General features: G+C 42.5%; 1 protein-coding gene across 1 annotated transcript in view; it reads left to right on the top strand.

The window, feature by feature from the left end:
* Positions 1-13405, top strand: part of LOC120836199 (chymotrypsin-like elastase family member 2A) — a 41478-nt gene extending 28073 nt beyond the window's left edge. Inside the window, exons 3-7 of the mRNA XM_040212022.1 lie at positions 3105-3231; positions 5967-6102; positions 9557-9670; positions 11609-11802; positions 13184-13405. Of these exons, the coding sequence (XP_040067956.1) occupies positions 3105-3231; positions 5967-6102; positions 9557-9670; positions 11609-11802; positions 13184-13405 (793 nt within the window). The remainder of the gene's footprint in view (positions 1-3104; positions 3232-5966; positions 6103-9556; positions 9671-11608; positions 11803-13183) is intronic.
* Positions 13406-13628: the final 223 nt, after the last annotated feature.

Here is a 13628-nt window from a genome sequence, read left to right as displayed (position 1 = left end):
ACGCTCCCCTACAACACCACCAAACACTACGGAAAACGCAAGCATATCGTAATAGACCCTTTTCCAAAGTCCGCGCCGTCGCCTGTCCGCCATTCCTCGCTCACATACCCTGTGCGTGTATTGGACACGAAGGCTGCGTCATCATTCGGCGAGCACTCGGATCCAAACACGCGCTTCGGGTCACAGCAATGGCGACCGCCAATGTGTTTGGCAGAACTTTTGAAAAGAGGCTATTGTGGTAGGAGACGTAGAGGTCGCTCCTCGGTCGATACACGTCGGAAGTCCATTCATTGACCCGGCGGTAGAGCATAGGGAGGCGGCCGAAGATGTGTGGGTGCGATTCCTGGTAGCGATGAGTATGTATTTGATTCATTCTTTCCTTTTCTGTACATCCTTTTGCCTCTGCAGTCATGGTAACCAAACCGGTTTTTCTGATATTTCCTGTCACGGGTATGCGTGGTCCGCGTGTAACACATCTAAAAGGCATGGACACCGCGCGCGCCGCAGCTGCAAGATAAAACCCTCTCCTCGGCTTGGTTGCATGCGGCACCACCAGATGGCTGTTCGATATGCTGATACTTAAAGCTAATGGTAGCTTTAATCAGTGGCCGAGTGAGCTAACGCGTCCCAGCTCGGAGCGTGGAGCGAAAGCTTGCGCAGGGAGCCTCCTGGTTTCGGCCCCTACCGCCCCCGCCCGTTTCGATGTGGATGAGTTCCGTACCGGAACACGCTCGTGGAATCACTACTGCGTGATGCACCTTAGAACCCCCAGGTTAGCGGTTGCACCACACTGGCTAAATTTATCATCGACAGCTAACAGACAGATCACCCGTTGAGGCGTCTATCATCAAGGTTGTATGAACATACAAAGCAAACAAATTGTTGTGTTTTTTTTTTTTTTTTTGCCCTATTTGTCGCAGTGGGAGATAACACAAAAAGGGTACGCAGCACGCATAAAAAAATAAGTAGAAACTTTCAAGAGGGGCGAGAAAACGTCGAATGCAAAACCGTAAAACATAGGTAGAGAATCGCGCTGAGCGTGGTTTCACAGTCCAACAAGCGGCAGAACATTTCTAGCTGATAGAGGGCGCGAGAGTCGCACCAGCCGCATGAGGATCAGCAACATGGCGACGGCCTAGGAGCGTTTTTCGGAAAGGTGTATCGAGGAGGCTATGTCTGAGCGGGAAGAGCGCGCGCCCAGGTGCCATAGGAACGAGACAAATTGTCTCCCTTTCTTTCTTCCTTGGTTGCGCCGTATGGACGGCGGAACCGCTGTTGCCTGAGGTTACTCGGGCGCGCACCAGCAGAACATTAGAGAGTTTTAGTAATACGTATAGGAGCAAACGCAGACCCCATACGTTAACGTTAACGTTGCGTCCTCCACACTGCGCATGCGCCATACGTACGTACTGCGGCGAGCCTTGCGTATGTAGGCTCGCTATCGATTTTTGCGAACGTACGTAGCGGTCCCCTGCGTGCCATCTCGTTGCTCTCGTCGCGCACGGGAGAGCGCGAGACTAGTCCAGTTTGAAAAATGACCGCGGTGAGGCAAACCAGCGGAGGTGCTACGCGCATTGTACGGGTTCGCTTTACCATTGAAGATGACATCAACGTCCTCAAAGAAGTCAACGCGACGAACCCTTTCGAGCACCCACAAAGATGGGTTTCGATAGCCAAGAACGTTGACGACGCCGTCGAACCCCAAAAAATGTTTACCGTGCGGTCGGTACAAAAAAACAAAAAGACAAAACACGTACACAGCAGGCACACGGAAGCACGCACTTCCGTAACAAAGCGAGGAGAATCAGGGCTTTGGATTGGCTTCACCGAATACCCGCCTTGGATTGTTTGAAACAGTTTACAGGGGCACATCTAGATGGCACTACAAGACTTTACGTATGCGTTCTTCTTCCGCTGTACTAAAAGTGCGTATTCGACGCGCTCCGTAAAGTTCGGTCGACGCAGCGTTAACGCTAACGTAGGGGGTTTGCGTTTGCCCCTATACGTATTACTAAAACTCTATTATCTGGTCGATCGCATCGCTGCGTTCGTCGTGCTCCGTGTCCTCGCATATATATATATATATATATTTTTTTTTTTTTAACTTAATAGATTAGTTTAAAAAATGCTGTGAAAGTTGCAGTAATGCGGTTTGTGCAGGTGAGTTATACGGCCAGGCTGACATAGTCTAGGAGGCTAATCGTAATAATCAGCCAACTAATTAATTAAAAATCAAAAATTAGCTTTTAATAATATAAGAATAGGATACATTTTTTCAATTAGTAACGTGTTCAGCGACATCGAAAACTACTCAATCGACTCTTTTTAGAAGAATATAACGGAGGGGCAATATATTAGGGCCTTCCGTAAAAACGCTGAATTTGGACACTATTCTAGGTTTGGACTTCCTATTGGAGCGCATCTCTGCGCCCGCGGTCCTGCTCCCCAGTGGCTGAGAAAAAGTCTAAGATGCGTACTGTCGAGGTTACTGATGCGAAGTTTATTACGACGTCTCGAGCGGGAACCGCTCTTCATCATATATAAAAAACCCTAAATATAGGCTATTCGAAATTTAAAAAAAAGAACTCTTTGAAGGAACGAACTACCGTCCTTAGCGGACGTTAAGAGTTGCAAAAACGTACTAGTTAGCAAGATAATTAAATACAATTTTATTCATTAATGTTTTAGTTGGTAAAAACAAACACGTGGTTCAGCTGGGAAAATTGCCAAGCATCATCCGAAACCGCTAAAACAACTCTTTCTAGAAATATATAGGGCAGCTGCAGGGAGAGCATTTTACGGCGCTCCGAAAAACCGCTCAGTTTGAACGCGTCATCGGAGCGCATAAAAGCACCCGCGGTCCTGCCCCCCAGTGGCTGAGACGAGCAACAGATGTGCGCCCGAGACGTTGACGTCACGTGAAACGCATAAACCTTTGGCGGAGTACAATGTAGTCTTTTCGAAACTTTTGTACTGATCAGCTTTCTTTAGTGAATAAATTCAATCAGGAGGACGCACAAGGTCTCACGTGGTGTTCATATGGCGTTCCTTTAAAGTAGAGAGTAAGCACAGAAATAATAATGCTATTTATAATCAATTTACAGCCACGTATTCAAGAAATCCATTAGAGTTTTGCTCGGGAGCTATTCCAGGCAGCAAGCAGAGAAAGGACTGGAGGAAGAAATTGAAACCATCTGCATGTACTCTCAATTTGTAGAGAACATATTCGAGGCAAGTGACAGCATGAATGCTCCCATAAAAATTGTTACCCGACCAAGATGTTTTGAATAATATTTAATAGCAATCAAACTTAATTAAATTAACTGAATTACTCAATTACTAATTGTTATAAGAACAAAAAAAAATTTAAAGAATCACTATCGATATGACCTGCTCTTGCAGCACATACTCTATATTTGTCTAAATCGATCTATATTTCTCGTCAACGCTACATACATTATGTACTTTCGGCGAAGTCAATGCGCTAATAGTATATATTACCGTAATTACTCGAGCAATAGCCGCACTGATTATGAGGAAAACTTGGGGGTTCGTTTTTCCGCAGAGCATGCAGATCGGCAATCAGCGCGATCGACAGCATGACTCCAGCTGTTTACAGGACAGAGATAACGTCTTCGTGCGAAGATGCGATCTGTAAAGATTGAATTTGTATAGATAATCGTGTTATCGATTTGGTTCGTCAGTGTGTTATATGTGCGCAACGCAGTGATTGGCTGTAAATGTTTTATGTTTGACAGTAGACGCAAGGTCTTTGTTCATAAATAGTGCGCCTATTACTCGAGTAAATACGCTATTATGAAGTGTTTTTGTGATGTTAACGCTAAAGGGAAGACGAAAAATGCCAATTATCTAACAGCTCAAAAAATGTTCAAAAGGCTAGAACAGAAAAATTGAAGCGTGTATGAACATTCGAATCCTCCATTGCGAGGAGCAATGCTTAAGCGAGTTCGGGGGTTCAGGTAATAAAACTTCTTATATCTATGCTGCAAAAGGCGACGTTGCCAGTTTTATGAGCGACCTGCATTAACCAGGTGGCGCTGTAAGTCTTTATTCTAAGTACCACCGGCCGCCAATATTTTTACCCTCTTCGGGTGGTAGGGAATTAACCGCCCCACGGCGACACCCGTATCATGAAGCTTTTCGTGTGCCTGAATTTGAGAGCGCTTCAAACTGGTGAATCGGTACTTCGTGATTTGTATTATGAGTTAAGTTTAACTGCACAATTAAGGTGCAAGAAGTTAACGAAAGCGTTGGTCAACTGCAAGAAATTACTCCTTTCCGCCCGCGATCTTGCTCTTGACGCGAAAACGCCGACGTGCAGCCAACCCGCGCAAGAATTGGCCGCCACTAAACCGGAAGCGCTATGCATGCTTTAAGTTCTTCCATCTCTCAAATCTAGGGTTTCTGGAAGATCTTCTGGAAGCATAGAGAGGAATTTCCGTTGGTTTTACGGCAGCTTTAGGGCTATGTTTCGAGATTCGTATGCCCTATTGAAGCAGTTTCTAAATTCAGGTAACGCTGCGCAGATTCTATAGGCTGGCTTTCAAACTTCCGTTTGACTGCAACCAAGTGTGTTAAACAACATTGTGCACCCAATTGTGCTCGCTTATTATGAAAGAACACACTGACCAGTGACGTCATCAAACGGGGAACCCTGGATCGTTTAAAATGTTCATACATTCTCTTTACTTGTACATCTTTTTTCAACCTAAGCTTAACATACCTTTAACAATGTTGTGAAGGACTATTTTCTGTACATATAGCATACAATTAATATCGCAAATATTGCAAAACCTTCACACTAGTTAAATGCAGTTTCAGTGCTATCTCACAGATGGAGCCTGAGTACCAGGCAGCGTGTTATCTTGTCACAAGAGAGGGCAAGTCTGCACAACGACGATGGTTGCAGAAAAACGCGAGGGTGTAAACCGGCCTTGCGTAAACCACCATGCCTTTACCACCAAAGTTTTACTGCGTCTGTTACCCTTTGAGAATATCGCCCCTTCCAATGAAAGCCAGGAGCCTTCCGGTGTAATAAAATACTAATATTACTATCTAATTCGTTGTGAAAATATTATGAAACCTTTTCATGAGGACTATAATATGATGAAATGCTTGAGAAAAAAAATCAAATGAAACTTATTTAATTACGTGAGTTGAGAACATGTTAGAATAACTTATCCATTAATCCATTCATCCACTATTCAACAATAACGATCAAACACTTATTCTGTCAAAAGGGGTCTAAAAAAGGATTTGGCAACAATTCTCTAGGGTTGCCAAAATCAACATCAACAACTTATTTACTAGCGAGAATTCGCGCCGTCCGGAAAGAATGGTGTTAAGCGTAGCACGGCTTGTTGCCGAACGTAAATAATTTATGTTGTTTCCGCAGCTTGCAAAGTGAGAAACAATCTAAAGTACAGCTGAAAGTAACACCATGCGCGTACGTACACAAATGCACTGCCTTCATGTGGAAAAATCTGCTAAGTACAATGTGTAATGATTTTTTTTTATATTTTCTGTAAAACTTTGTTTCCTACATCACACTTCTCAATTGCTCAACTAGTGCTTCATATTGACGACACTAAAGAGTATGTACGTGTTTTGTTTTTGTTTTATCGTCCAATTCTTCCATCATATCGTACAATTTGTATCAATAGAGCAAAGAAAAATTATGTTTCTTTAATAAACCGCATACGGTTCTTTCTTCCCTGGGGCTATAAATGAATTCTGAAAAACATTTAAAATATTGAAGTTTTATCCTGCTCCAGAATAGCCCAATTAAAATTTTATTATTCTGAATGTCGCCGATTTGTTCATGCACAGGGCAAATAATTAAATTTAATTTTTATGTATCGCAATATACTAATCTGAAAGTATGTAATATTGTTCTCATTCAATTTAGAATTATATCAAACCACTTGTATCTTTCTTTTTTTTAGACTGACATAGCCATCATAACACTGAAAAGACCTGTGGAATGTTCAGAAACAATTAAAACAGTTTGTCTGCCCGACATCAATGACAATCCTGATTCTAACGTTCCCATGTATGTTGCAGGATGGGGATTCACTGAACGTAAGAGCGACTAATAAAGTTCTCATTTAAAACACCTAATTGTAATATTATAAAACCAAACGAATATTTTAGAGGTTTCTGTCTGTCCACACCGTGTCAAGCAGCTTGCGTGTACCGTAACGTTCCGAAAGAACGCCCACACAAAATGAGGAATTAAATGCTGGAAAATATGGGATGGGCTATCTTTGGGGGTGCCACAGCAAAACTTTATAAAGAAATAATGTTAAACACCCTGTCACCGCCTAGAAACCAAGTGACGCGGGAACTGATACCGCAGATCGCGGACACGGCAAATTCGCGTTTAACGATGCGATAAACACGCGGGAATTTACTACGATGACCTGTGCCACTGGAAAGGATACCGCAGGTTGCGGACGCAGCAGATTCGCCTTTCACGGTGCCAAGAACCCGCATCTCACGGAAACGGATACCGCAAAGGGCGGACGCAGCAGGTGCAGTTTTTATGGTGCAACAAAGACGCGGTAACCCTCTACAATTTTGCCTGTCACATTTGTCAGACCTGCCGGTACAGCGAAGTCCGCGGTTGGTGCGATTCCTCTCAGATATCGCGTGACGTCCGACAGGATTCGGTGGTTGGGCGATGTTTCGGAATCTTTATGTTACAAATAATTAGCCAGAAAAACGGGATACCAACTCGGGGCCATGCGTTCTCTTGGAACTTTACGGCAGTTTTAGTTAACAGAAAGGAAACACAAAGAGTTGATGCCACCTCTGGTATTTCCCGGCGTTGCCCGTTTTCCTCTTGAAAAAACAAAAACTTTCTTTTTAGGACATCTCTAGTTCTTAATCCTTATTATTGAACTTCCAAATGATGTATTTTTTATCGTCCGGCTGTATAGTGATGCCAGTATGGTTTACCTAAATATTGACATTTTTTTGAGAATACACCATTACGCAAGGTGACCTTAAACGTATACTCAGCTGGAGTAATAACAGGAAAATGGCGGTGGGCCTTTGGACGTGCTACCATGTGAAGTTTACGAGATAACACTTTCCATTCGTTGGCCCTTAATCTATAAATATTTAACTTGTAGCGTTAGGTGAACAAGTGTAGTCTTTGGGCGTATATTCCACAGAAAATATTTCTAGAGGAACATACCTAGGATTTACAAACTGCTCAAAAAACCTCCACGACTATTTTTAACATACTGCTACTACGAGAGCATGAGTTCATTTCAATTAGGCCAGGGTATTTCTGTGAAAACTGTCTTTGGTTAATACTGATGAAAAATATATATACTCAAACAAAACAAAAATCGAAAAGATAAGGTTTGGTACTATACTCCGTCTCACCCGGCGATGAACTAGGGCCCGAAGGCCAAGGGGGGGGGGGGGGGGGGGGGGGGGGGGAGCACTACCTCGGGAAAGTGGGCATCCGAATTTCAAAAGAGTGCGCGAGAGAACTTTCGATACGCAGAGTACGAAGAGCCGTAATTTTTCGCAAATAGTTTTCTGTTTTCAAGGGGCGCTATTTTATATTGGTGAAGGAAGGTACACAGTATTCTGTCTCATAAGCATTCATGCCATATTTCGTAAACATGTCAACTGTTTGGATAAGCTGGAGGGCGCAAGTCGCTTAGCCAATCCAATCCAATCTTTGTGAACGCACCTGGACCCGCATCCCCCGTCCAGACGTAGTCCGAACATACGCTCCCTTGTCGAACATTCGATCCGACTCATCTTCATTTCTTAATGGCCACTGGTTCTTATCCTGGGTTCTCTTCGGCACATCGCATACATATGATATCTAGTCCCTTCTGTAGTCTTCAGTAGTAGCAAGCGTACGCAGTCAGCAAACAAATCACGTGGCTTTATCGGGTTCCTTATTGGACCCAGCGGCCTGTAGCACTGGTCCATCGTACGATGAGACGCAGTATAGTCATACATTAATTCGCAAATTTCCGATCAAGATAGCGAAGTTAAAATGCAAACGCTGTACGGTAATTTATGTTTCATATAATCCTTCTGCCCAACAATAGTCCAAGAATGAAATCGGATACACAGTAGCACAGCGTGAATGATTTGGAATAATTTGTTAGCTTTCAGGTGATAATCCCTCTGGGCGCTGCAGTATACCCCTGTAAAAACATATTAGGTGACACCTAACTAACAGTTAGAGTTAGTTTATTACACGAAATTACGACACTGTTTTTTATTTGTGATACAACAGCATATTAAATTTTTCAGGTATTACTAAAAGCGCTTTTTTCAGCATACTGTTACGCTTCCACCAAGAGCCTATCAAATTATAATTTCATAGCATACATAAAATTTGCATTTAAACTATTTTATTGCTTTGAAGAAACTCTTTAAAACATTAGAAATTCAATGTGTGGTTGAGCAGCACCTATACTAATTTTCCTACAGTTTTGAACTCAGCGGTTCATCGTAAAAAAAAAAAATCACAAGATAATACTCGCTCCTAAGAAAATGTTTGAAATGGTACATAAACCATTAACACCTTATTTTCTTTTTCTTTTTTTGCAATATACTTTTTTAAACATGTTTCCTTCTCATCATGTAAGCTTAATTGCTGTTCTGTATGAGAGGGACTGTTCGGAACGGCAAAGTTCGTAAATACTACCTCATGAAAGCACTTCTTTTAGGAATGATACCAGATAACAGATATTTAAAAAGTAAATATTAACGCGTTCACGTCAGCTACAGTGATTATAGCGTCAAAAAAACAAAATCAAAGTTTTGGGAAGCAAATCAAAGTTGAGGCTGCTAAACTCCTGTCAAAGAAATTTATGTTTCACTTATTCATAAAAGCAGACAAATAAAATACTGTATTTCTTCAGAAAGCCCAAGGCAGTTGTTTTGGGATAATGATTTCGGCATACGCATAAATCGAGTAGAATTCATCCCCTTTTATAAAACAATTTTAAAAAAAAACTTAATTTAGGCGTTCTTTGCTAACTGGTAAAATCGGCATGGCATTATGAAGCGCCTTGGTGATGCGAACGCATTAAATTCGTAAAAAAACTGAGCTCTCGCTTGCTGGTCTCACTGACTTTTCTTCGTGTAACTCAATACTGGCCAACGCCTCCGATGCAAGACCCGAATCTGCAAAGACTGTTCTCAAAAATTGTCCCTATTGGTTTACAGAACGTCTAAATACATTGGGGTTATAATGTGTATTCTAAAGTCCTCACCGTGAGTATCAAGCCTCCAGAGGGCAATTGTGATGCGTGGTGCCAAACAGCAATAAAATCGCCTTCGCTCCGCATACGTCCACGGCACACTGATTTTCCAAGGCTTTGATGAATTGTATTACCAATATAGTTTATAATAATACATGCATATTACCTGGGACTACATTCACAACAATTTGTTCTAATCATTTAACGATGTTGATGCACTCTTAAATGTTAGCACCTACAGAATCCAGCTACATTAATCAATATCTCTTTTTTTCTACTCCTTTTCGCAGCGATCATGTGGAATAACCAGTCTTTGTCTGAAGATGTGGACGGGTCTCATGGCAAAGAAGATTTGACGACAGTAAACTTCGGCTTAGAGAAAGAATCCCAAGAAGTAACTGAAGGTGGGGTATACCGATGCACTCAGATGTGCTTAAAGGGGCGCTAACAGGTCAAAATAATATTTTCTTTATAATCCGAAACGATTGAAAACGATGCCTGGACATTATCCTCAAGCTTCGAAACTTGGGAACTCAGTTTTTGTGAAGTAAAAAAGCAGTTTCCCAAAGCAGAATTTGAGCTTCCCCCCAGATCCGTGTTAGTGCAGTGACGTTAAAGATTCAATTGTCCTGCAACTCAAGTTTCTTTCACACCTCCAAACCATCCCGTCCCGAAGTGCCGTGTTCGCCCGCGTTCCGCGATCAGACTCTCTTCTTCGTGCCCGCCGCCTGCTGCTGTAAGCAGACGACGCTTCACTTTCGATATTAAAGATATTTTAGGTTCCTTTCAGCGATCTCCAATTCTTTGAAACGGTGCGAGGTCGAAGAGGACATGCAGTGGACTTCGCCAGCGACGTGGGGGGCCACGTCGCGCCGGTTCTGCGTGAAAGGCTGCCCCGGCAGAGTTACCACCGAAACTACGGTAAAACGGATACCCAACGCCGTTGTTGTGACCGCTTGACGATTTCCTTTTCTAAGTCTGAGAGGTAATCGGGCATTTAAAGAAGAGAACTTCGACCCATTCCCCGACTCACCGATCATCCTCACTGCCATATATGCCGTGCGCCGCCAGCACCGCCATGCTTACTGAGGGATGATACAAAGCCAGCAGGTGACGTTACTTCAGACTCCGATTTTCGGTATTTGCAAAACAAGGGCCGTAGTGCGTTCAGAATTGCGTTAAAATACATTTTTTACGAATGTCCTCATTAGAAATTTAAGAAACGTCGCTTACAAATCTTCTAAATTTCATATTGTTCGCGCCACAAATAAAAAGATACAAGGAAGTGAGACGAGGGAGAGAAAGGCGTCAAAAAGAAGGCACGCTCGCTTGTATGAAAAGTCTTGTTTTTGCGTTGTGGCATTTTTTGCGTTTCTAGGACTACAACTTGCATCGTTTTCAACAACAAAAAAATACAACTTTTGGGGTGTCAGTTACCCTTTAAGAATGTTGCTGCGGTATTGGCTTGCTATCAAAGCGTGAAAGAGCTTAGGTTCACGTATCCATTTGGTTCAATGCTTCTGGGGCAGAAACGCTCCAAATATCTAGTACAAAAATAATATTATTCACTAGGTATCTGTGGCTATATAATATTTACAGTATAGCTCACTATAACAAACTTAATTTGAAAACTCATAATCAGGGTTCTTCTAATGGTGAAACTCGCCTTGAACGCGTTGCTAAAGGGGTTCCAGCATTCCAACTCTCATGACCTCATCATTTAATTTCCAGGGGTTTAAATCCAGGTACCCTACTTTTAGCGCGACGTTCAAAATGTATATTCTTATTCATAACTAACAAGATTCCTTTTGATGATAATGTAATTAGTGCAAAGGTGCAAGCGAAGTGGACAAGAATAACGCTAATAATCTCTGCGAAGGGGACATAGGAAAAACACAAATCTCCAAACGCAACTAGGTGACTCCTGCGCTACTGCAAAAATCCTTCTGGTCCTAGTATCGAACCAGGGACGTCTCTATTTCCAGTGCAGCGCTCCACCAAGCATGACCAGGCGGATTTTCGAGTCGCGTACAGGTCACTGAGCTCCGTTGAAAATTTGTGCTTGACCTTTGTACTACATGCTTCCCTTCGCTGGGAATTAATATCTTTAAGATTTTACAGATATACTAAAGTCAATACAGATATACTAATGTCAATCTCGCAGTAATAAACGTTCTTGCGTTCTTTAATTTTTCTTAGAATTCAACATAAATCGTGAAGACCAATTTCGCAAGATAGCTCATTTAGAAAAATTTTCACGGTTTCCAAACTCAGTTAGAATTACGTAAAAAAGTTTCATGATCATCTTAATCTCTCGGCCTCCATCTGATTTTATATTTCAGACACAACCGAGTATTACGACTACTATGACCCTGCTCTGGCACCAGTGTACCCGGCAACAAATAAATTTCCTGATATGCTCCAAGAAGCCCGGGTTCGGTTAATCCCAAATGAGGAATGCGATAAGCTCTATAACGAGACGTCCCTTCATGGAAACATCGTTTGCGCTATGCACGACTTCGGATCTATATGCTCGGTGAGGATAACCATTTCTTAGCAAGATATGCACCATTAAGTTAAAATAAGGCAAGTCTGAAAAACTAAATATACCGATCGTCTTTTCGACGGCATTTAAAAACATCTGCAGTCAATACAAATATCTTACGTAGGTGTTCGCATGCGCTCACCGGCCCTAAAAACATCTGGCAGCCCAAGGAACACATGGGCAGCCAGTCCCGGTAATATTAATACTGAAAAAACTCAGAATGCAAGACTTTCTAGCGTCAGCAATCAAGAACGCTGTCGATTGTGCTCACTGAAAGAATGAGAATGATAGGGAGTGTCTTCAGAACGCCCGTTCGCCAGCAAACTCTTAGCGCCTTCAACTGTGCTTTGGCAGCGCACGCGCCCTTGATGTGCACGAGACGTCAAAGTGTCGTCTAACGTCGGAAGCTCGCGCTGGGGGCGAAACAACTGGAGCATCTCCTCGCAGTCATTCTGCACCTTCATCCCTAAAACAACATCTTTCCTAAATATATTTCTTTTTTGGATCGGAAGTCACTTGACTTGTCTGTTTTTTCGTTTTTGTTTTTTCTCTGACTTATTTCGACCTGATAGACTGCCTCCACGACTATTATCTAGGCATACAGACAAACCCCAAATGTTCAGCATTCTGCCTATACTTCGTTCACCCCTAAGCTGGCAGTGCGATGGGAGCTGCACGCTCGCCGGGTCAATCAATCGCCTCCCTCTCATCATCTGACTCCGCTCTCGTGGCGCTAGAAATAGACGTATAACTGGTCAAGCAAGCACTTTGATTCCACTACACTGCCCGTTGAGAAATGAACTTAATATAGAAACAAGCCCCGACAAAGAGGAGTCAAGGTGTACTCAAGCTTTCTTTAAGACCCCCAGCGTAGCTCTTCCATGCAGTGCTCTTTGCGGTGAGCACGGAATTTTGTTGGTGATTTTAGAACTGATTGTTAGAACTTCTAAAGACTCAAGAGTATCGGACAGAAAACTGTTAGTCAAACAAGACAGACAACAACAACCATTACCGTCAGCCTTTTGGTGTTTATACTGGTTTGTCAATACTGCTTTCAGTAATATTTGGAATTGTAAATTAAACCCATGCCACCAATCAAATATTCGTTAATGTCGTTAACGTACATTTTGAGTTACAACTCGAATTAAACGTGTCTTGCCGCGCAGACACGGTGCATTCCAGGTACCTTTCAGTGAGAGTACATACAAGCCACAGGTTTCTTCGACACAAAAATGGAGGGCGTCAAACTACCGTAATGGCTGCCCCACATTGCGCTATCTCTTAAGCGCGAGCGAACGTAAATTAGCTTTTGCGTGGATTTCCGGTATTTAACTCCTCAATTTATTCTGTTCCCCTTTCATTTCTTAAACAGGGCGACAGTGGAGGCCCGTTGGTGTACAAGGCAAAGGATGGCCGCTGGACCTTGATGGGACTAATAACCGCTACCGAGATGCCATGCAACGTCACCAACCTCCCGATGTACTTCGTTAGAATTAAGCCCTTTATGGACAACTTCATTCTTCCGTGCGTTCAAAATCTTAGTAATTGTACATGCAAGGCAGCCAACAATACAGAGTCCTTCATCTATATTTAATATATTTTAGAAAAATCTAAAAACCTTTGAGATCTCTATATTATTAAAACAAATACTGAGATCATATGTGTAAGCTTCGGAACAAGTCACTTGTGTCGCACAGATGTTTGCAGTGTTGCAGACCAAACAAAACTGCTTATCTACATCTAGTTACCCAGTGTGTCCGTCTACATATTAAGCCCAGACTCAATACCAAACTGATTAGAATAGCAACAAACAGCAG

This window comes from Ixodes scapularis, unplaced genomic scaffold, assembly GCF_016920785.2.
Source record: "Ixodes scapularis isolate PalLabHiFi unplaced genomic scaffold, ASM1692078v2 PGA_scaffold1__304_contigs__length_218370807, whole genome shotgun sequence".
NCBI lineage: Eukaryota > Metazoa > Arthropoda > Arachnida > Ixodida > Ixodidae > Ixodes > Ixodes scapularis.
Note: the sequence above shows the minus strand (reverse complement) of the source record. Positions and strands in the feature narration are given on the sequence as shown.